This window comes from Plectropomus leopardus, chromosome 13 (genome assembly GCF_008729295.1).
Source record: "Plectropomus leopardus isolate mb chromosome 13, YSFRI_Pleo_2.0, whole genome shotgun sequence".
Lineage (NCBI taxonomy): Eukaryota > Metazoa > Chordata > Actinopteri > Perciformes > Serranidae > Plectropomus > Plectropomus leopardus.
In genome coordinates, this window is record NC_056475.1 from 23,719,236 (window position 1) to 23,741,404 (window position 22,169).

At 41.3% G+C, this 22,169-nt stretch overlaps 2 protein-coding genes across 8 annotated transcripts in view; both read left to right on the forward strand.

Moving 5' to 3' along the window:
• The first annotated feature begins 695 nt into the window (after window positions 1–695).
• Window positions 696–1,328, forward strand: LOC121953030 (histone H2AX). The gene has a single exon (XM_042499951.1). The coding sequence runs from the start codon at window positions 765–767 to the stop codon at window positions 1,191–1,193; it is 429 nt and encodes a 142-aa protein (XP_042355885.1). The 5' UTR covers window positions 696–764; the 3' UTR covers window positions 1,194–1,328.
• A 3,858-nt stretch (window positions 1,329–5,186) lies between these two features.
• The window catches only part of phldb1a (pleckstrin homology-like domain, family B, member 1a), a 36,990-nt gene continuing 20,007 nt past the window's right edge, over window positions 5,187–22,169 (forward strand). For 4 of the 7 annotated variants that reach the window (XM_042499943.1, XM_042499948.1, XM_042499950.1 and 1 more), the window contains exons 1-6: window positions 8,639–8,920; window positions 10,915–11,013; window positions 11,723–11,846; window positions 14,381–14,551; window positions 16,332–16,457; window positions 18,084–19,114. In XM_042499943.1, coding sequence (XP_042355877.1) covers window positions 8,918–8,920; window positions 10,915–11,013; window positions 11,723–11,846; window positions 14,381–14,551; window positions 16,332–16,457; window positions 18,084–19,114 — 1,554 coding nt within the window. In that variant the 5' untranslated portion in view covers window positions 8,639–8,917. Of the gene's footprint in view, window positions 5,327–5,605; window positions 5,772–8,638; window positions 8,921–10,914; window positions 11,014–11,722; window positions 11,847–14,380; window positions 14,552–15,603; window positions 15,928–16,331; window positions 16,458–18,083; window positions 19,115–22,169 lie in introns of those variants that run through there. The other 3 variants (XM_042499944.1, XM_042499945.1, XM_042499949.1) reach the window with 3 other exon arrangements.

Genomic DNA, 22,169 nt, shown 5'->3' on the forward strand with positions numbered 1-22,169 from the left:
ATAGATACAAAAAAGATTGTGTAGAGCCATGTTGCTTAAATTGAGCCTACACTGTCAGATAAGACAGCAAAATTACCTTGTATGATATGGCACATTACACTAGAAAAATGGCCAAGAGTAGCAAAACTTCATGCAGCAGGGTCTTTTACTTTTTACTTTTTATAACATAATATGTGGTATTATACTGCTGTACTATAGTACAAGCAGTATAATACCACATATTATGTTATATCTTTCACTATGTTTTAGAGTATATTTATATATGATCACAGGTTTGTCTGGCTCCTTCCAGGGGTTTTTTTTTCAGGCCATCTTAACATGAGGAATATACAAAATGTTTAAATGCCACCAATGTTCATGCACACCACATTACATTTGTCTTACTTTTCCTGCACAATTCAAAAAAGCGCCAAAAACCTTTAGCAGGAGGGAAGCTACTCGATTGGTCTTCTTTATCCGCAGCTTTACACATGAGCCAGTCACAAAGGGCTGGAAAACAACAGCCAATCGCTGTTGTTTCTCCTGTAAGACCCATTGTGATTGGTTTGAAGCCAGAGCAGATAAACCAATAGTCACTGACTTCCTGTACCCTTTGACCCCTGAAAGCCAGTCATAATTGGCTAGTTTCATCACAAAAGCCAATCACGTTGTAGGGCGGGACAAAGCTGGGGGTTTATATCCTGGTTGTGCAGTACCAATCGCCACATCAGTTGCCTATAACGACCACAGCATCTCTACTCAGAAAATAAACGTGACAACCGAAAATGTCTGGAAGAGGAAAAACCGGAGGAAAGGCCCGCGCCAAGGCTAAGACTCGCAGTTCCCGTGCTGGTCTGCAGTTCCCAGTGGGCCGTGTCCACCGTCTCCTCCGTAAGGGTAACTACGCTGAGAGGGTCGGCGCCGGAGCCCCTGTGTACCTGGCTGCCGTCCTGGAGTACCTCACCGCTGAGATCCTGGAGTTGGCTGGAAACGCCGCCAGAGACAACAAGAAGACCCGTATCATCCCCCGCCACCTCCAGCTGGCTGTCCGCAACGACGAGGAGCTGAACAAACTCCTCGGCGGGGTGACCATTGCCCAGGGCGGTGTCCTGCCCAACATCCAGGCCGTCCTACTGCCCAAGAAGACCGGCCAGTCCGCGCCGAGCTCCGGCAAGGCGGGAAAGAAGGCCTCCTCTCAGTCTCAGGAGTATTAGCTTGCTGGCTAATAACTTTCACCCCAACGGCCCTTTTAAGGGCCACCCACCCCTCATCGAAAGAGCAAATGTCCTTGTTTGTTGCTGTCGTGTTTAATTTCTCTTTTTTATTTAATAAACGCTTGTTTTGTAAAAGTGGTCAGCACCATTTGTTGTAAGCTAACCGCAACCAGAGCTAACGTTACTTGCTAGTTTTATAAAGAATCTGCTACCATTTTTGATGAGTTTAGCCAGTCATTGTTCACCAAATCATGGCAGACCATAGCATCCTGCACTTAAAAACAACAAAAAACATTAGTTGTGAGGTTTTTAAGTTCTTTGAATAACAAACTAGGGTTCACAGTTAACATTGCTAGTCTTGCAGGCCATTACTGGTCTAGGAGAAACAAATCATGGCACCCGCTGATGAAATAGGATCCGTTATACACACCTTTTGTTCCCAGAGGGGGGACTCTGCAGCTTATACATTAACGACAAAAATAAATACTCTTAACAAAAACTCAATAGCTACATAAACAACTTAAAAGAAGCTAGATCCATGTGAAAAGTTACCATAGTAAAATGAGCGGTGCCACGGTGGTATAAGTAATAACAGCGTTAACGTGTCTATGTAAACAATGTATACCAGGGTCATTTAAAAACATGCACTGCAGGTTCTTTAACTTGAATCTGCATCACAGCCTGCAGGTCAATGCTCATCTGGTTCCTCCTAGCATGACTGTGCAGCTTTTGTGTAAGATGGGCTTTAATTTGTCCATCTTCAGCCATTAAATTAAATGTGAACAAATTCTCCAGTACACACTCTGCACACACTTTACACACTGCAATTCATATTTTGCTCAGAAAAAAAAGCATAGTAAGAGTTGAGCTTCTTTAAGTGTTGGAAATCAACTTTTAGTCCACCTGCCACTGAGGCTGATGGATTCCAAAATCTACCAGCCACTCAATAGATGATGAGTGAAGCAAATCTAGCAGCCACTTGAACAAAATACCAGCATTTGGCTGATGGCTGGTGCTAATTTCCAAACTTGAGGCAAACCATACACTCATATTGCCTTTGCCTTACCTTTAAGCAGGCCATGGTGTTTAGCTTTTGTTGAAGCCCTGGTGTTGATTAATGGTCATTTTGAAAGCTGTGGTGCAGTAACATTTTGCTTATCCCAGTTGAACTGAATATATGAGGCACCACAAACTACAGCCTACAAAATGATCATAATGTTTAATCACCACCTCTAAAATGACTACTGAACATTTCCATTAAGAAGGTAGGATTCTATGCAGCACTACTGTATTAGACTGCAACAGCTGCAGTGTACCTAAGAAACAGACAGCTGTGTGTACGTTGATGTATAAAACCACTTTTAGATTTAGGGCAAGTGGATTTGAACATTGTGGGATATTACCCATCAAAACAGTTTACTTCTGTGAAACTGTGCTTAATTCAGTGCCTGTGCATCTGTTTGCTTAAAGCATGCATGACACAGTAACGGTTCTTTCTGCTCAAAGCTCCAGGTGTTTCCTCATAACATATAGAGAAACAAACAACTGCAGCCACTTCATAAAGCATGAGCACAGGGACACCTGTAGCTCTGACACAGCAGGCATGTCAATTCTGAATGAATGAATGAATGAATGCCATTTCATTCTTAATTATGCCCTCTACTTATCAACTCCACCATCAACATTTATGATATACTGTATATGTTAGAAAATAGGCAATAAAACAATCAAGCAAGCACATTTCTGTTACATGAGACAAACACCATCAGTCCAGTTCCAGTAAATCATGTGTATCATTTTTGGTAGTGTATTAAGATAAGAAGTTTAAGTATTTTGTGGTGTAGTATAATTATCCAGGTGTCACAATCCCTCAAAATGTCAGCTGGCAAATTATAATCACTGGAAAATGATCTCAACCATTCAAGCTCCCTCACAATACACACCAGGTTGCATAACAGAAAATCACGGCCTCTGACACCTTGCTGGACAGCAACACAGCACAGTAATCAGACTACAAACACATCCAAGAGTCCCAAATGCAACTGATACAGCATGCCAGAAAAGAGCAATACAACTGCATGACTAAATGTACCCATTCTTCACTGCAATAATCCATGATGCAGTCTAACTTTTGCTGCCCCAAGTAGGCAAAGAGTCCATTTTTGCAGGTTTTAGATCTGCTGATTCTATAACCTTTCACCATACTTCAACTGATACCGAGCAAACTGAGCAAACTGGCTTGATTTCTTTCAAAAACATGGGAGGGCAATGAGTGTCTTTACAAGAAACAGCCCAATAAATTGCAAGAAATTAGTAAAACATTACAACTACCTGAAGAAAATCCAAAAACAAACAAAAAAGTTTAAGTGACCTTAAGAAAGTGCAATACATTGTTTTTCTTTTTTTTCTGTAAGAATTTTTAATAGATAATTAAGAACATTATAAATATAGTTTCTGGATATTCAGTTGATTTGGATCTTTTTTGGAGTGCAGGTAGTTTCATTAATATTTCTATTTAATGAATTTAAAATTTGGCTAAAACAATAAGCAAATTGATGACATGTTGTTCATTGCTGAAGAGAATAGGATTTTTGCATATAAATTAAGTAAAATTTTCTTCCAAAATATGTTTTCAGGTTCAACTGAAAATCAGCCCAAAATACTGTCACATACACACATTGAACAATAAAATAAAACTTATTTCAGTGGGTAACTTTGACCCGTCAGCTTTTGGTTTCTGGTGTAACAGCAACAAACTAAATGCAACAAATTTATCAATTAATTAAAAAAAATGTTTGTGCTACAAATTGTAGCCCGTAGAAATAATCACAGACAAAGTTCAATATATCGTATGAATTTCATGACCTGAGTCCAAAATGCACTTCACTGACTTTGCCACTAGGGGTCAATTGTTTCATGCATGAAAATTTGGGATATGTGTGACATGTTGATGCTCGTGTGTTTCCAGTTAATAACAACCGAAGACAGCTCACTTTACATATTGTTTCAACAGATATTTAACACATGCACCTCACGATAATACCACAAAAAGACTGCTTGAATGAAAATCACATCAAAGTGATATTAAAACATTCAAATATCTTGATCTATCCATCAGTCCTTCCAACTGTCACACTCACTAACTCTACGCATGGGATTCCTAGGAGACATGGTGATTTTAATGTCATCAGCGGCAGATTACTCGTTTTGCCATTACATCTCAGACATGTGCAGCTAAAAATGCACCCATAACCTTTCCGCAGGAGGACAGCCTGCAGATATTTCTGTCTGCTTCCACTGTTTTATTAGTGGCAAAAGCAGCGTGACGCACCGAGTCTGAGCCGAGCCCAGGACAGGCTGAACCAATTACTCGGGCCTTGACAACGTGTCCAACACCGACGGCCGGGCTCAAAATTCCAGCCTGGGAGGAAAAACTTGGACGTCCATTGGCTGTGATAACTATAATTTACTGACTGGCGCTCCGTCAAAGGCTCTAAATTTACCAGCTCCTCTCAGCTGTTTGTGACAATATAAACAGTGATATGTCAGAAACTATGCATGAAGCAGAAAAGTCACAGAAACGGTTGACTTGAGAGAAAGTATGTCCGGGAAATGTCACTTGTTCTCTTCACAAAGTACAAACAAAGGCAATCTAATCCTTTACAAGTTTGCAGTGATCTCATCCTGAAACTTTTTCCATGTTTTGTTCATTGCAGCTCAGCAGGATAATGAATGGAACAAGTATTACCTAAAGCTGGTTCGAGGACACTAAAGGGAAAGATTTCACTGGGTAGTGACCAGGCACAGTCTGTACATGTGAGAAAATCTGGATCTGCCTTGTAGGAATCACAGAGGAATTTTAGATCCAAATGAAGGGGAAAAAAGAAAAAGTGGGGAGAGAAAAAGGGCCGGAAAGAGGGGTGGACCCGGCAGAAAGATGTATATGGATGCACTGAGTGTTTCACCTTGAAACAGTCCCGGCAGCAGTGAAGAACTGACAGCATATTTCCATCCTCCAGGAGAGAACTGGGAGACTTTTCTCATGAGGAGTTGGGAAGATGCCACGTCTGTTATGTTTCTAATCTTTGGACTGAATCGTCCCACAGATGACAGGATGCTCCTAGCCAGCTCTGGTAATGAGAAACAAAAATGTTCGCTTGATGGTGTGTAGTAATGAGAGACAGAACAAGTAGGGGAGAGAGAAAGAGATAATGGGGCTATTGTGGCAGTTTAGACTCATGGTTTGCAGCTCAATGTGACCCAGTTATCTCTTACTCATTGTGTGACAGACTTCACATGCATTCATTACATAGCCTAAATATTTTTATCTTTAATTACTGACTTTGTGCATGCAGATTTCTAACCCCAACCCTAACCCTACAGAGCAGGTGAAAGTCATTTGGTTTCAGAGAGAGAGTTTAGGAGCCAAACCTAGCTGTCTCTGTGCATGAGCACTTTTATGTGTGTGAGAGAGATCAGGCTGCCTTTAGGGCTCACGCGTCCAATAATGCACTTTGGTGGAATTACAGGCTGATGAAGTATTTCCCCAACAGGAGTGTGAGGTGCACATGTGCCTGAGTGAGTATATTTTTAGATTTAAAATGCCAGAAACTTTCAAATGTGATGCTTTTCTTTATGACAAGGAAAACAGGTCAGATAAACTTTATCATTACAACTTGATGCTTCTAAATAATATGTACACTTTTCTTATGTGTGGTGAGTAATGTGAGACAAGTGGACAGATGTTACAAAGGAGTGCATCTGTTTTGTGGGAGACTCAAAGGATATTTTTGGGGGAATATAAGCAGCTTCCTGTTGTTCTTTTTATGTATGCCTCTTGTTCGTCTGGGGTCCAGCCTCATCAGAGCAGCATATGGCTGACCACATGATGAGAGTTGGTATTTTCTGTGCTGTGTGACGATTGTTGCAATATATGAGAATGTGGGTGTTACATCAAGCAGAGCAAATCAGGATAATCACGTATGTGCGTTGTAAATTTGTGGCAGAATATAAGGATAAGTTTTGCATTTTTCCTGAAATGTTGTTAAAATGAGACGCCACGATGTCCTGACAGCTATCTAAAATTTTTACTGTAGACGGAAAATATCTGTATGAGCCATCTGTGAATCAGTCTTCCGTGACGCCTCCCTTAGGATGAGGGTCTTTCTTGTGCTGAACCGAGTCTCACGTGCAACATTCCTCCCAACCACAACAAGCTCCAGCACTCAGATGGTTAAGTTCAGCTTAGTCCAAAGTGCATGTTTTGGCCTGCCAATCTTAGTGGAGGAGGCCGGATTTGTGCACAGCTGAGAGGAAGTGCTGACTGGGTTTAGGGCAGGGAAGTCCCCGTTACCTGATTTAAAGCGAGAAGGAAGGTGTAAGCTGTTTCCCATCAGACTGGAATGTGAGCTGCATCTACCTCTGACTGTATCCGACTCAAGCATTTTTGTACCTGACCGCATGCTTCCACCTGTCTAATGTCATGTGTAGACATCCTGCGGAGATCTACAGATGTCTGCTCCACAAATCAGGTTAGCCAGAACAGTCTGTATCAGCAGGGTAGAGACGGAAAGGGGGTATGGTGGGGGGTCCAATGCTAAATGTTTTCTAAAAAGCCCCAATCTTCTTCTTTATCTTTTTCCGAAATGATGTAATGATTTTTTTTTAGGTATTCTACTATTTCAAATGGCTTGAAAAATAGTGCATATAGCTGCTGTAAATGCCCCTTGGATCGCATTACGTTTGGGCTTTTAAAAAAAAAAAAAAAAAGATATAAGAACAGTCAAAAAAGGCACATCGTAGCTATGTTCACATATTTGAATGAAACAAACTGAACGAGAGCAGCAACCAACTGAATCAAAACATGCATGCACCTAGGTTTGGGCTAAGTGACCCCGCATTGTTTACAATTTCTGGCTCCACCCCTGATACAGGACACACACACTGTACAATCTGAAGCTCCCACTGGACACAAGATTCAAACAACCGTCGTATCAGTGCAGTCAGTAAAATACAAACACTGACACTGCAGCTGGAAAATCCTCTGGTTGAACTTTTGTCATCGTCCTACAGCAATCATAACTTGTTTGAACGCTGAGGCATATCTACAGATAATTCAAGCTCACAAACAAGACCATAAAACCGAGTCGCATGAACTCATAGCACTGGCGAGGAGTCAAGATCAGAAAGCAAACTGACATTAATATCGATCAGTAATCCATCTGGACATTCATACTGATGTGTTTAAACTCTAAGGCAAAATAAAAACATTCCTCTCATAGTCTGGATGGTTTTATGTGAGTGAAATATTACATAGCCTTTTTATTCAAACTTAATTTGAAACATTTGTGAGTTTTATAGCTTCACCCCAAGAATAAAATAATTCCTTCAAACCACTTTTGCTATAAAAATGCCTCAAACAACATATTTTCAAATCCCTGTGCTAATAATCCAATAAATCACAATATTTACAGCCATGCGACTGGAATTTGGTGAGTAATACACTTTTCTAAACTAGATACTGGTAATAATGGCTATTGATAATTTTGTTAAAGATTGATGTTGCCTTTAATTAGCCCCTCCCTCTGCTATATTATTGTATTAGCTGTAGCTGGAGTGACTAATCTACACTTCAAATCCCCATTTAAAGGACACTCAGCAACTTTTCACTCCCTCAGCTGTAACTTCCACATCATCACTGAGGGCGAATGACTCAAAACATCAATGCTCTCTACTAGACTTCTGCTTCAAGTCCATCTGGTTACTTAGCTGTCTCTATTTGTTTGTTTTTATTTTCCTTAGTGACTCATCATCTGCTTCATTTCCTCCGTCTCCTCTCTGGCCTCTGACCATGGGAAAAGCCATGAGAGATCAATAGTGGAGTGTTTCTCCCACTCTCCTCCACTCTCTCTGTCGGTATCGGGCCAAATGGTTCCTGTGGGACGTCTGAAAAGATGGCTCACATGTGTTCGCTCACTTCCTGTGGAACATTGTATTTTCTCTGTCCCATCATCGCTAATGTACCGAGCACAGTGCACGCATTATGATCCAAAGAGCTTAGTCATATTATCATAAAGTGTTATTTAGCATTTTTCCGCAGTGGAAATACCCATTTCACTCTCGTTTGTTACATCAGTGGCGCAGAGCTCGGAGGGGGAAGTCAGAGGACACAAGGTCTTTTCCATCTCATACTCCTACACCATGTTGTATTTCCTCCCTGGATCTGACTGTTAACACCTGTTTTACTAATAGACAACTCTGAGGAGACTCACAGCATTGAAGGGGCCGGATCTCCAGGTGTGGTCCATCTGATCTTTCAATCAATGGAAATCCTGTAGGAGTGAATACCTCTCAGGGACAAGGAGGAACTGAACTTTGACCCCGACGTTTCTCTCAATATGGAGTGTTTTGAAACTGGAGTTGAAAGTCTTCACTCATAGAGTTTGTCTGCCAAAAAAAGAGAAAGGAAACCAATTTAAAAAACAGTCAGATGTAACAGCATAATTTTAAGGGCAGTGCCGGTGGCGGGTCCCCCTCTGTAACTCTGCACCGGGATGGGGAGGAGAAGGGTTTGGGAGGAGGGAAATAGCAGAGGAACTCAGTGAGTGAATGAAGAAAGCTCGGAGCAAGACGTAAATAATAATGTGGACACTGCTCTATGGATTAGTACACTACACACAGACTCATGGATCTAGCTGCTGTCTGGACTCTTTAAGAGTAGAGAAATGGTAAGAGCTGCATGCCTGTCTGTAAAGTGAGTAAACTGTTGACTGTTTGCAGCACTGTTGTGTTTGTTAATTGTTTCCTGCCTCATCCTCTATAAAAAAACACACCCTCTTTTATTTTATTTATCATTTTAAATGTAGAATTTAAACAGTCAGTGTTCACCCTGAGCAGAAATCATTTCTCTTTAAAAGTAGCAGCCCAGACTGCGTGGCTGCCGGCGGTGTCTATTTTCAGAAGCTCATGGCAACTCTGAAGGGCATAACTGCCCCCATAATCACAGGTTACAGTGGAAGGAGCTGCATTTGCAAGCACTAAAACTATTCTCCGGCCTGGGTGTGTACGTTAAATCACTGAGGCTTGTGGGTGCAGGAGCATATGTGTGCACATGTGTGTGTGTGTGTGTGTGTGTGTGTGTGTGTGTGTGAGTGTGTGTGTGTGAGTCAGACAGCCAGACACACACTGACCCTGCCCACTCTCCCGTCCTCCTGTGTCTGACTGCGTGGCTCAAAGAGGGCCAGTGTTGACAGCCCATGGGCTGACAGCAGAGGCGTGAGGGGGTCCAGTGTCAGCGGCGAACAGAGGGGACGGTCTGTTCTCCGTGTCACTGGGTCCTCTGAGACTCGCACACTAGATGTGATTGTCAGATATGTGTGGTTTCACGCGGCGGCTTTGTCTGGAGTGACATCAGACGCAGATAGAACGCCCTGTTGTCTCAGCCAGGGGCTAAACTGGGACCGTGGCAGCTGTGGATGGTTTTTGGCATTTTTTTTTTCAAGAATTTGAATTGATTAGTGATGTCAGCATGGAGAGACAAAGAGGTCAAGCATTTGTTTTTGATGCAACAGTCATGTGACAGTGTGCACATGGGCCAGTGTGGTCACTTCCCCGTTAAAGAGTTTTAACGATATTGAATAAATACCCTGGTATACCATAATAATGTGATACTGTCCAAGCCTAATACAGAGAGGGGAGGGAATTAAAGGAAAGAGCAGAATAAATGAGAAATTCAGGTCAAGAGTTGCTATTTACTGTTTGGATGAATATGTAAACTATATTAATCATATATTATTAGAGACTGACTGCTGTCTTCACTGCCACCATCAAAGCACCAAAAGAGGGTATATCTTTTGGAGAGATGGTGTTCATCCCTCCAGTGGAGTTTCAGAGAGGCCGTTGTTGAACGTAGTCTTCTTTATTCCCTAAATTTTTCATCCATTTGTTTGTCATGTATGGAGATCGCCACATCATTAAAGTGATCTTCAAAATCAAATGTCAAACACGACATACAGTAATTTTTTTCACTAGTAGACAAAACAGACACAAGATTGTCGGAAGTTTTGACTATTTCAGTTTGGCCTGGAATGTCGAGCTGATACTAAATTGTTGCCAGGACGAGCAGCCCATGTGGGTGATAGTAAAAGACGTGGATACCAGGTTTTAGCAGAAAATATGGTGAGTCATCTGGCTTGCTTATGTGTCTGTGTGCGATTGTTTGAGGTCCGTCTGGTGCTGTTTCCCTCTCGTCTGATGTGAGCGGCGATGAGCAGGCAGCTGGATCTAATCTGCAGCATCTGTCTGCAAACACGGAGTGTGTGTGTGTTTGTGTTTGTGAGATCTGTATATGAGTCACAAGTGACTCATCGAGTACAGATCCCCCCAAAGTGTAAGGGGCCTGCAGAGCTCATTCACACCTGCTGCTGCTACATCTCAAAAGTACTATTGTGATTAACTGAGTAAATTCACTCTTAGATTGAGGCATAAATCAACACAAACTCTTTATGGATTATTTTGTCCGGCTAGTTCTGCTGAAACAATTACCCAGTATAATGCTTTGGTCACATGGGCTTATAAGTGGGGCAGGAGGTTTCTAAGGAAAGCACTGTTCCCATTGTAGTACAACTGTAGTAGCAGTATTCCCAGCGTACCCATTCATGCCCTGCTCTCTCTCTCTCTCTCTCTCTCTCCTTCTCTCTGTGTATGTGTGTGTTTGCTTCAGGATCCTAATGTGTCAGATAATTCTGACAGTCCAGCCGACATGGAGCGTATGAGCCGGAATAAAGTGGAGCATGGGCGACAGACGCACCAGGTGTTACAGGTGAGTCATTTCTTACTTCAGGGTCGATAATTATAAAAGCTGATACAAACGGGCGGCTAAATCACAAGAAATGTACTTAATTGCTGTCATTTATCTGCTTTGAGTCAGTTTGTTGCTCAATGTCAGATTTGAAGTGTTTTAATGATTTAAAAATCAGATTTTAACAATAAATCAGCCTAAAATCAAAAAAAGGAATCTACCGATCAGTGCTTGCTGTAAAAATGGACATATCTACCTTTTTTTACGTAAATAATTGTAGTATGTGTTATTTCTTCATCTTTATATATAGAGACATGGGCATTTCTATGAGCTGTCTTAGTAATATGGACTCTAATTGTTGTATTCCTCTGTATTTCTAACGTCTGACATTAAAGTAAAAAAATCTTAAATGAAAATCTTACCATGTTCAGTCTTCCAGTTGGAGACAGACATCTGGGTTATATATATGAGGCTCACATTAGAAACGGGAGTTCAACTGTTAAAAAAAAGAAGAATCAAGTACATATATTGGACTTCTGATCTGACCATTTAAATATGTATTCTTTGCTGTTTAACTGTTCATACATGTAGTTTTCAATTTGAAGATTTGGTACAAAGCTAACGACCTCTTAACTGACTGCTAAGATGTGTAAAATCAAAATGCTGTGTGTAGAAAGTAACTCTGTATTTGTCATGTAATATTGCTCTTTAATTGATTTTGTGTTGAAAGAGCACACCTTTAGACCTGATTGAGACGGGCAAGTCCCTAAAAGTCCAGGCAGAGCGCCCCCACTTGGTTAGTTTGGGAAGTGGACGTTTGAGCACCGCCATCACCTTGCTACCACTGCTGGAAGGTGAGCCCCTGTGTGAGATTTGGAGTGTGTGTTGATATAAAATATTGTTGGGTTCATTAAAATGTAAACTAGTGGCCAACTAAAAATAAAGTATTTTCTCACTAAAACTATTCACTACTTATTTTATAGATATCTCAGTGCCCTTGAATGGAACATATGAAGCCTCATTAACAGGTGTTTTATGTGCACTCCCGACTTATCATGCTGCACCATTATTCTGTTCAAGAAATACTTCACCAACAAAATGATCATTTTCATATCAATTACTCACCCCTTGTTATGTTGAATTTATGAAGATGAAGATTCTCGCATGCCTCCATGGTGAATGAAGAATCCAAAAATTGAGAAAATTCTTGATGGAGTAAAAGGGGCCCACATGTAAGAAGAGCAAAACAATATGGAAACATCCTGTTTACAAACTTTCACACAGCTCGTGCAAATCTCATCGAAGTCTCACTTATCCAGTCATATTCTCAGTAATTCCCAAACACGTAGACTTTTGCCTAGCACACCTGGGTAAGCATATGTGTTTGAACTTTGCTCAGTGGAATGCACAAGCACAGTTCAAACTGAGTGGCAACATCTGGGACAGAAAAATGAAGCCAATGCAGCAGTGCCAAGAACTGCAGTTCTTTGCATGGGCACTTGAGTCTGGCTCCAAATCCTATCTCTCTGGTCGCACTCAGTTCATTCAACTCAAAACCTTCACATTCCAGCCATTTCTTGTCATTACCGGTGTTCCCCATGGTTCAGTCCTGAGGCCCCTTCTGTTTATCATCTATCTTCTTCCTCCTGGCCATATCTTCTGTACATTTAACATCCATTTTCACTGCTATGCGGATGACCCCCAGCTCCACCTGTCCACCAAACTAAACTCCACTCTCCCGCCCACCTTCTTCTCTGACTACCTACAGAAAATCAAATCCTGGTTCTGCTGCAACTTTCTCCAACTTAACAGTGATAAAACCAAGGTCCTAGACTGAAAAATGAAGCCAATGCAGCAGTGCCAAGAACTGCAGTTCTTTGTATGGGCACTTGAGTCTTTCTCCAGAGGCGAGTCACAGACCCCCATGTTAAAATTCCCACCTTTCCAGCAGAAACAACCATGTTTACAGCCTGGTACAAAAACCCTTTTTTTTGTCTTTGAATAGAACTTTCTTATGACCTTAACCATTTACATTTTATTAAGGGTTAATGGCATGGCTGTTTGAGTGTCCGGTGACAAGTTGCTACCACAGCGAAAGCTTTGGCTAGGTAAGGTAACCATGGCATAGCCCAGAGTAGCTGTTGCTATTTAAGTGTGTTTTCAGTTCATGAAAAAGTCTTGTTCAGCTTTTGTTTGTGCTGAAAAAAACCTCTATGGAGTAAGATATTCAGTTTTTCTGGTAAGTTCATTTTGTTTTGATGTTTTTGAGCCTGTTTTTCACCAATAAAAACTTGCGTTATCATTATCATAGTTAACCATGGCTGTAAATTCACCATGCTAACCAAGCTAGCAGCCAGCATTAGCTAGTTTGTGTAGTTATATCCACCCTCTTATCCAGTGCAAGCCCCAAAAAATGTAAGATGGTGGCAGCCAAAATGCTGAACTTTAAGGCTAAAAAACAGAACTCCACAAACCAGTTGGTTACCTCATAGTGGCAAGTCCATTATTTTATGGCTCAAACGCATGTGCTTACCCCAGCATGCTACTCATAGGCCTATGCAGAGGAGTTTTAAAGAGTGATGTTTTCGCAAAATTCAACAAATAAACAAAAGGTAAATTATTCCTTCAAGGTGACCTAAGAGGAGCTAATATGATCAGGAAATTACATGTTTTTAACCCACATGGTAAAGTACAGTTTGTATAAACCCTGATATCTCTGTACTGACTACAGGATCTGTAATCTATTGTTAGCATACATACACTTCCATAATCATATGATTTAAAATAAGTCAATTGTTCTTTAATAAATAAGCGGCACGACTTGTCACAAGTGATGAATTGACAAAAACTGGTGACATCTCACCTTCTAACCATCTTGTTGTTACTCATACTGCGCCACAGTTGCAATCACACCCTTGCTTGTGATTTTTCTTGCACCATTTGTCTTGCACTCAGCCAAGTCACCACAGAGGAAGAGAAGGGTGTGACAGTAGCACCCATGAGAAAAGTCTTCTGGGATTTTCCGTATGTCTCCATCTCGTCTGTTCGAGAATAGACAGTGTTGAAGTGAAGTTTTGTGCACTCAGACAACAATATAAATACAACTGATAATCAAATTACAACACAGGAAATAGTTGATGGTTATATTAATTTCCTCTGACGCGATGCCTTTCATCTGCCCGGCTGAGCACATCTCTTGAGACTAACACCTGTTTTTCAACATTAAATCACGTGCTGATGCCATTTGTAACCCCACCCATTTGGCCTTGACCCCTGAGATGACACCCATACTTCGAACTGTAACCTAAGAATACTTCACAGAAGTATTAGCAGGTCCATGAGGATCTCCTGTAAGTGACGCTGAGAAAATGTTTTCTCTTGTTTACAGGGAAAACCACGCTGGGCAGTGGGGAGACAGATATCCCTCTGCAGGGCCACGGCATTGCAGCTCAGCACTGCTACATTGAAAATCATGCAGGCAGCATCACCCTGTACCCATGTGGGAACCAGTGCTCTGTAGATGGCCTTCCCATCACCAAACCCTATCGCCTGACACAAGGTAACACTGCCACAGCCTTAAGTTTTTGTCTGTTTTCGTAATAGGATTTTTGGTGTTACAGCTGTTTTTCTTGGACCTTATATCAATCAACCTTACCTATATAATTTAACTTTATATATGTACTCTAGTGGAATCACTGACATACCCTTTGCTTAGTTTAAATCCTATCTCTGTGGCTGCACTCAATCCATTCAACTCAAAACCTTCAAACTCCAGCCATTTCCTGTCAATCCCGGTGTTCCCCATGGTTCAGTCCCGAGGCCCCTTCTGTTTATCACCTATCTACTTCCTCTTGGCCATATCTTCTGTACATTTAACATCCATTTTCACTGCTATGTGGATGACACCCAGCTCTACCTGACCACCAAACTCCCTCTCTGATTGCCTACAGAAAATCAAATCCTGGTTCTCCAGCAACTTTTTTAAATTTAACAGTGAAAAAACCAAGGTTCTCTCATCAGCACCAATCCACCTTGTCAAAATATTCCCTTACCATTGATAACTCTTTAGTTTGTCCCTCCCCTCAGGTTAAGAGCATGAGTGTCATCCTCGACAGTACACTATCATCTCAAGCTCACATCAATAACATCACTCGGTTGGCATATTCCATATTTCCATCTACACATCTATGCCATCACACTGAACTACGTTGTTGATGATGGCAACCATTAAACCTGCTTGAGCATGTTAGCATTGTCACTGAGGGCCTGTTAGCGTGCTGATGCTAGCTCAAATTTCTAGGTATAAACTCTTAGTCTTGTGTAACTCTCCCTTCTCTGTGATATCACACTGATGTACAGTCAGATGACTCACTGAAATGGTAAATGAATTGTAGTTTTACAAACTCATACATAAACTGAGTTCTGCTGTCACTGAGGGCAAGGTTTGATGATAACACTGTCCAGCTTCACAACAACAAAACTGTCCCATGTCCTTCCAGTAACTTGCATACTTGCCATAAAAAAAGCACAACAGTCCCGCCCCCCTCAGTCCCCTCTATGTGGGATCCAAGCCAGCAGCTACACCAGAATGTCATTTGAAGCCGGGTGATCAACCAGTGTGTGTGGAGGCAGCAGCTGCTGAACAAGAATACTTCAGGCTTCATTCAAAGGACCCATGTCATAAAATCCTGATAAAAACAACCCGGGAATGAAGGAAACTGCTTATTTTATATCATAAGGAACAACATTGCAGCAAAATGGACCTTTGACTTTATTTTGAAGGATGACAAAAATATTTAACTCCCTGTGGAATATTCAGAACTGGAAACAAAACTTCAGCTTGTGACTCTTTGGGAATATATCAGACCTTCTTGAAAGCCACTGGAATTGCAGGGAATGGAGAGGGAGATGATTTCGCTTACTGGTTAATTACATGTGAGTTAAACTGAGTCAGTTTGTGTATGTCAGAGAAAAAACACTTCCTCTAATTGTAAAAGTTCTCTAAATGACTACAAGTCAAAAGAACAATACTAGATAGAGTTATTTGCCACGTCTGTGTCACACTACGCCTTGCTTTCACTCTTCGATCCCTTTATTTTACCACACATCAGGCTGAAATGTGGTTCGCATTCAAGGCTTGTTTAGTTAAATCTTACAGACAAAACAGTCCACAAGTGCTGTTGAGCAGGACATCATTAGAAATAAATCAATGACACCGCCTCAGAAATAATGTATGGCTGGTATCAGTCAGTTAGTAAAATGTTTGTAGCAGTACATTTATTGTGGTGTAAGGGTTAGAAAAAGATGTTAACATACCCACATGGTCTTATCTCCGGCAGGCTGCATGCTGTGTTTTGGTCAGTCGGCCTTTTTCCGCTTCAACCATCCAGAGGAGGCCCTGCGGATGAAGAGCATGCTGCCTGGAGGGAGTCAGGGACGGAGCACCACAAGAACTCAACCCACTGGTAAAGATCCCACTTTGATAATTTCACGTCATACTGTGATTCAGTAGCTGTGAAAAACATACAGTTTATGTTAATAATCCGTGGATGCTGTTAGTAGGGCTGGACAATATATAGATATTATATTGATAGCCTTACAGAGGACTAGATATCACCTCACATTTTGGATATCATGATACTGCAAGTCTTGTCTTTTCCTTCCTTTAAAAGCTACATTACGGTAAACTGTGACATCAGTTTACCGTAATGTAGCTTTTAAAGGAGGAACTTACCAGACTGTTCTAGCTGCTCTATTTGCCTTTACCCACTTAGTCATTATATAGACATTACTGATGATTATTTATCAAAAATATCTATGAGTAAATATTTTGTGAATACACCATTGCTACAATATTGTTGCAATATCACTATTGAGATATTTGGTCAAGAATATTGTGATATTTTATTTTGCCTATATCACTCAGCTCTAGCAGGTAGTAATGATAACCAATCAGGGACCCAGAAATAAGCTGGTATGTATGAAGGTTGCACAGTTTCTTCAGTAGCTATTCTGGGCAGAGCAAATGCTTTGGGCTGATAGATATTTAGTCACAGTTGGGGTCCTACTAATGTAATGTACCAATCAAGAAGTTGCATAAGTTCCCCTCACTGCTGAGCAAGGATCGTACATCTGTTGCGGTGAATTACAACTTTGGCCTCTGAGTAGGATGACATATGTGATAAAGCTGTGCATTAGCTGTATGGACTATTCACGTTTTAATCCAAAGAAATTGTTACTAAAATGACGGTATTCACGATAAAAGATAACTGTTAACATTTGGTTGGTTGAATATTTTGATATAAAACTCAGAACTGAACTTTTGACATTGAACTTTTCATTTCACCAAGTTTACCATCTCTCGATTTTCATATCCCCAGCTGTACAGTTGGTCTTGTCTGACTGAAACATTGGTCATTATCCTTGACTGGATGCAGAAATAGCTGGTTCAGGGCTAATTATCTGTGGCCTACATTGTGATCTAGTTCATTTAAATCTGTGGTTTTCGCTCAAGGTGTGACCCCATTGTGACAAAGGATTGTTGTAACCTTTCTTGTTACAGTTACATTCAGATTATGTTATATTATTCTGGCCTGTAATTGCTTCGACTCGTGCTGCCGATGATATCTAGAATCCATTCTCCTCTGACCTTACTGGTTTGGCTGTCAGTGCCTGAGCAGCACAGTCAGAGCCACCACACCCTGCCCAGTGTGTATGGCCCACTCTTTCCTGACCGGCCCTGATTTCATCTGCTCTGAATGAGGTAAACGGCTGCAGCTTTTATATTTAGCAGCTCCAGATCCCTGCAGGATTACGACACAACTGAGGAGCACAACATCCCGACTGCTGGGATGGGCTCCAGAAGAGCACAGGCTCTGAGACATTTATTTGTTCAGGTGTTTGTCCTTTTATGGGCTTCCCCCTTAGCACTGACCTGAGGTGTGCTGGATGTCAGTAGGACAAAGATGACACAGGACAGATACCTCCCACTATGTTTGTTTATGTGTGTTTTTGCAACTGTCTTTTTGAGTGTCGTCTTCCGTTATTCGTCAGGAATGCTCACGCACAAGTGTTTCTGTCTCCCTTTGTAGACTCGAGCGTTCTGAACGGAAACCATCAGTCTCTTTCAAGCAATGGCGACTCCAAAATCAACAACATAGCAAAGAACCTCCAGGACTCTTTGGTGTTGAAGGCTGGATCTGGTAAACAGCCCATTCATCAGCCCTCTCCTCCAAACATGCTCAATGGGAGGAACGGCTCCACGACAGAGGACTCCATTAGTGAAAACAGCAGCAGCCTTCTGAGCCAGAACCTCGGCAGAAAAACCCCTCCAGTACCAGCCCGGTCCCCTCATACCAACCACGCTCCAGTCCCCCATCCACGGACCTCACTCTCTGTGGCCCCGAGTGGTACAAGTGGTGGTAAGAGGGCCAAGGAGAGCCCAAAGCTTCTTAGGAACAAAAGAGCGGAGGCCAGATCAAGCCCAACATCGCCTAGCAGGGGGTCAGGACAGGGCCAAGAAAACTCTAACCGAAGTCGCACAGCATCCCCTGTCAAATTTTCCACAACAGCTCCATCCAGTCCTCGAGTAAGGGGCTCTTCCCTGCAGAAGAGATCACCCAGCCCCATGAGGACTCCAGAGCCGGCTGGTGTCACCAGCTTGAGAGAACTTCCTCCTCTTAGCCCTTACATGTCCCGCAGAGGGGCTCCAGGATCGCAGGGCTCAGCTTCCTCCCTCGCCTCACAAAGCTTCCCAGTTAAACCTGAGGGTCCCCAAGGCCACCTCAAACTTACTACTTCGAAAGCAGAAGCCATGAGGGCACTGTATGCCCAGGGTCCACCACCACTCTCTGGGCTGGAGAAGGAGCCCGGAGGCAGGCAGTTGAGGTCTGGCCTGGGTTCTCTGTCTGGTTCGTCTCCTCTCGCGAGCCCTCGTAACCAAAGAAAGACCTCCAGTATGACCACGACAGGATCCTCCAGCAAGGAACAGAGTCTTGTAAAGCCATATACTCGCGAACGCAAGAACAGCATCTCTGAAATTAGCGACAATGAGGACGACTTGCTGGAATACCATCGCTGGCAGAGAGAGGAGAGGCTGCGAGAGCAGGAGATGGAGAAACTGGTGAGTGATCAGCGCGTCAGATGTGACTTCACACTAGATATAAGGGTAGAAAGTTATTTCATCATCATATATTCAGCTCAAATTCTGGATGTTGATGTGAGCATTGCTCAGGAAGTCAAAGAAAACATTTGCTGCTCTGGTTTGTCCTCTATGACTGTTAGTTTTTCCTATATCCCGTTTACAGGCGGAGTTTGTATATACTTAAATCTTCAATAATCCATTTTTGACCGATTTGGAGAAAAACATCTAAACAAGCTGACAGGTGCAGAGTCACAGCTGTATCCGGGTGTACAAACTACTAATACATCTTTTAAAACATTTTTTATTTGCAGACTGTGCAAGAAATCCCATGATTTTAAGGGACATTATGACAGTTAAACCTTTGAAACTTACGCAGATTGGCTTTATTTCTTTCATAAACATGGGAAGAGAAAGAATGAAATGAATGAGCCCAAAACAAGTAAGAAAATTGTAAAACATACAAGAAAATTAGTTTTTAAAAAAATTAATGAAAATTAAAAAAAGAAACAAGAAGAAGGTAAAAAAACAAACAAGAAAATAACCTAAAATAAATTCTCAAAATTGCAATAATTCTATAACATAATTTTAAATATGTAATTATGATAATTAGAAATATAGTTTTTCCCTAGACATTTTTCCCTCTTTAAAATACATTTTAAAAAATCTATTCATTTCTTGCAGTTAGTGCAACAATTATTATCAGGTTGCTCCTTGCCTCCTTTCTAGTGTTTCTGAAAAAAATTGCACCAACTTGCTGAGGGTTCAAAGCATTAATTACTTGTGAAAGGTGTCTAAAAGCAGCTGAAGAAAAGTGACGTCGCTTCAGGTTTCAAAGAGTTAAGCAAAGGTGCCGAGCCTGCTGGCACAGCCGACGCAGTGTCTGCATTCAGATATCTTGTCTAAATCTCCTGGCATACAGCCACTAGCTCATCTCTCCGGAGCATTACTGGCATCGTCGGCCCATGTGGCCAGAGCGACCCTGGGTGAACATTCCTCCACAAGTCTTGAGGTCCAGAGCGCAGGGCGCGGCTGGTTGTTGCTCAACACTATATTTATCAAAAGGAAGAGTGGCTCTTACTTTCAGAGTTGCCACCGCTGGACTGAAGGCTCTGTTTTATTCGCACCCACACTAGATCACTAACTGCATACTTGTTATCCATCCTCAGTCCACACCCACCAGCCCTCCCACCACCACCATTCTTCGGCCCCCACCCCAGCCTGCCTCTGACAGCTGAAGGGACCATAGGGAGAGCAGGGGGTGGGGGTTCCTGGCCCTCCATGTTCACAGACTATTTCAGGAACCAAAAGGTTTCTGGTAACAAATAAGAGTTACTGACAACGTGCGTCTGAGTTGGACTGATAGGCGTTTGACTGCTGCAGATACAGCATGTGCACGTTTGTGTTGAGTCATACAGTATGCAGTGGAGTAATGTAACAAAGTAATAATACTTAGTTAGAGTACTTGAGTATTTTTTGGAAGTATCCGTACTTTAACTTTTACATTTACCCCACAACATGTGCTTAATAAAATGGATATTTTTACTCCGATACATTTCCCCTAAGCATTTTAGTTACATACTACGAAACAGGAAAGGAAAGGAGGGAGGAATAACTGGATTTTGTTCTTTAAATCCTTTAAGTAGTAAAAAAAAAAAAGGCCTTGTTTTATAGCCAGTATTTCCTTGTACTTTTACTTAATACTTAAGTAATTTTAACATCATGAAATTACTTTTGATACTTGAATACAGTAAATATCAGATATTTTAACATTTTTACTCAAGTAATATTCTATTAGGTGACTTTAACTTCTACATTCATTTCCTGGTAAGATGTCTGTACTTTTACTCAAGTATGGCTTTTAAATACTCCATCCATCACTGCCGGTATGTGAAAACAATGTAAGCCATAACAATACATAACCAGGTAAGTGATTTTGCTAGTGCCAATGGTGTGCTGATTACTGTTTTTGCTTGTGATGCATATTTGGAATTAACTCCAGACAGTGATATTATGATGTTTAAGGAAAGCTAAACACCACCACATGCAAATTCTATTTTATTACACCACTACCCCATAATAAAGCCTTAAGCTCAACCAAACACTCAATTTATGTAACTCTACATTGAGATTTTGTGTTGGCTGACATTTCAAAGTTTTGGGTGATTCCTGGTTATGCTAAGGCTCAGGCTACTGCATGCATACTGTAAAATATATGTGTTCCTGTATACACAGTAATTCAGGGGACCTTTCACCACCTCCTGATTCAGAGCATAAAAATTCTAATTTATTGATCTAGAGAAACCTTGCCAACATAATTTTAATACGTTTTGTTAACATAATAATGTTGATAATTACATCAACTTAATATTGTGTCAAATCTAAACTCAATTTTATGTGTTAATTTATTGAAAACAAAATTTAAATTGTAGTAAGGTAATTATATTGCTTGATAATTAAACTTCTCCTCTGTCAGTTCAGGATTTCAAGTCCACTCCCCTGACCACTTAACATGCCTGGACATTTCAGACATTGAAGGCTGTGTTCAAGACCTGCAGGCCAAACAACTACAAACCGAAGGACATTTCTTACTTTCTGTCTTATAAGCTTGTGTTTTTCTATCAGTTATAAAGTTAGCGTGACTTAAAAATGCCTTCGATTGTACAAGAGAAACTCATTCCCCTAACTCAATGTAATGTGCTTATTACACTTGATTTCATTAGAAGTTGTCATAACTCAAAAAGATTGATACAAACCATTGCGTTATTTTTTTGTTGAGCCAAATCATTTGTTTTTAAGTGTAGGATGCACACATGTTAGTGTAGATAACAACTGTGTGAAATAAGTTCCTTTATGACCTCGTCAGCGTGCTAAGGGACAAATCACGTAGAGGCAGATGGAGCTTCAAGCTTGAATGATAATGCAAGGCTGCTGTTAAAAGCACAGTAAGACATTTTGGGGAATAAGTGAGAGCCTATGTACTTTCTCCCCAAGAGTTCAGAGATTAACAGCGCTCTATCCATTTACTCTGAAGGTA

What these genes read in the sequence shown, in the direction of transcription:
- LOC121953030 (XM_042499951.1), top strand. Translation starts at nt 765, where the DNA reads ATGTCTGGAAGAGGAAAAACCGGAGGAAAGGCCCGCGCCAAGGCTAAG.